The sequence below is a fragment of the Seriola lalandi genome, unplaced genomic scaffold (genome assembly GCF_002814215.2).
Source record: "Seriola lalandi dorsalis isolate HSWRI2012SDOR001 ecotype SW California unplaced genomic scaffold, Sedor1 jcf7180002004845, whole genome shotgun sequence".
In the NCBI taxonomy this organism is placed as follows: domain Eukaryota; kingdom Metazoa; phylum Chordata; class Actinopteri; order Carangiformes; family Carangidae; genus Seriola; species Seriola lalandi.
The window spans coordinates 1-1,455 of record NW_019475500.1 but is presented as its reverse complement, the minus strand read 5'-3'; the positions used below and the strand labels follow the sequence as shown (position 1 = coordinate 1,455).

Here is a 1,455-nt window from a genome sequence, read left to right as displayed (position 1 = left end):
AGAATAAAGTCACCAGACCTGAGATAAGTCTCTAATAAGTTATATTAGATAAACACACACACTCTGAGTTTTATAAAACATTATTAAGCATCAGACTTTTCTTCACACCTTCTGTTCTCTGTAAGCTCTCCAGTTCTTCTGCAGCAACACAGCTGCCCTTCGCTTCTTCAGGAAAGACTTTCTAGAAAAGAGGTAAAGCAAAGCCTTTGAGGAATAAATAGATTAAAAAAATAAACATACTCAACAACAAACCACTGTCCATGTCTTATTCTTTGGTTTTTGCAACATATGCCACTAATAACAGTAATGCACATCTTTGTTATTACAGGTTGAGGTAATGTGAACCATACTCATGACCTCTTTCAATTTTCACTTAGTGATCTCACTTCCTCTTTACTCGTCTCAGAAACTGCACCTGTCTTTGTGTCCGAGCACGACCCTCTGGATCACAACAGCTATCCTGCTGAGTTCTTGTTCCCTCAGTCGTTCCAGGATGGCGTCATGAGCATCCTGAAGTGGCATGAAAAAAAAGACTAATTACTATTTCCTGATTTGTCCAGGATATCCTCACAATCAGATGCCACAATGTTCCAAGATTAAGTCATCCAAGTCTCATAAGTAGATCATAGTCAACTGCAGCATAGTGTAATAACTGTACAGTGCATAAATCACAAAAGAGAGAGACTAATGTCAACAACATGCTAGAAGCTGGTCTGATTCATGATACTGATGCTACTTCATCAGTGCCAGCTAATACTGTTTACTGCAGTGATGTCCTGTTGCGTCATTACATCTTGTGTCTTGGTACAACATGGTTTGAATCATAAGTTTTCTGCACCTTCAGGAAAATCTTGGTGCTGCCTATTTTCCACTCGTGCTCCCCTTTAATCACTGTCTTGCAGATGGCTTCACAACAGGCAGCAGCTGTCTCCTGGAGAAACAATAAAGCCTTTATCTGAGTGCTGAAGGAAGTCTAACGACAGTCCAAATTCCTCAAGGGGGAAAACAAGAGGAAGTTATTTATCCATCTGGCCATCGCAGTGATGCATACTGTTGCAATAATATTCAAGCTCCACAAATATGGCAGTGGTATTACGAAACCAGCAGTCAATGTGAGATATAATCATCAACAGGAGTACATAATGACTAACAGTTTTGGGGTCACAGACAGTCGTCTTCAGGAGCACCCTGTAGCGCTTCAGGAATTCCTGAAAGGTGTGGCGAATTGGATATCCCAGATTCCGGATGCGGATGGTGTCCATCATGCCGGAGTATCTCAGCTGACGCATACACAGCTCTCTGTCAAACACCTAGAGGAGAACAGAGCAGTGGTTGTGGATTGTGGGCCTGAGGAGCATTGTTGACCTCTTCCCTCACAGTAACAGCACAGTTACTTCAAACCCACCATTTCGTTAGTTTTATTGCTATATTATCATCAGACAAGAGCATAACTTA

The 1,455-nt window shown here is 41.5% G+C and overlaps 1 protein-coding gene across 1 annotated transcript; it reads right to left on the bottom strand.

The window, feature by feature from the left end:
* Positions 1–108: 108 nt before the first annotated feature.
* LOC111669437 (unconventional myosin-VIIa-like) lies at positions 109–1,310 on the bottom strand (the record flags this gene model as incomplete). Its single annotated transcript, XM_023425745.1, has 4 exons — positions 109–181; positions 416–510; positions 839–931; positions 1,152–1,310. Coding segments are annotated over 4 exons (420 nt in total), but the record flags the coding sequence as incomplete, so codon positions are not given.
* Positions 1,311–1,455: the final 145 nt, after the last annotated feature.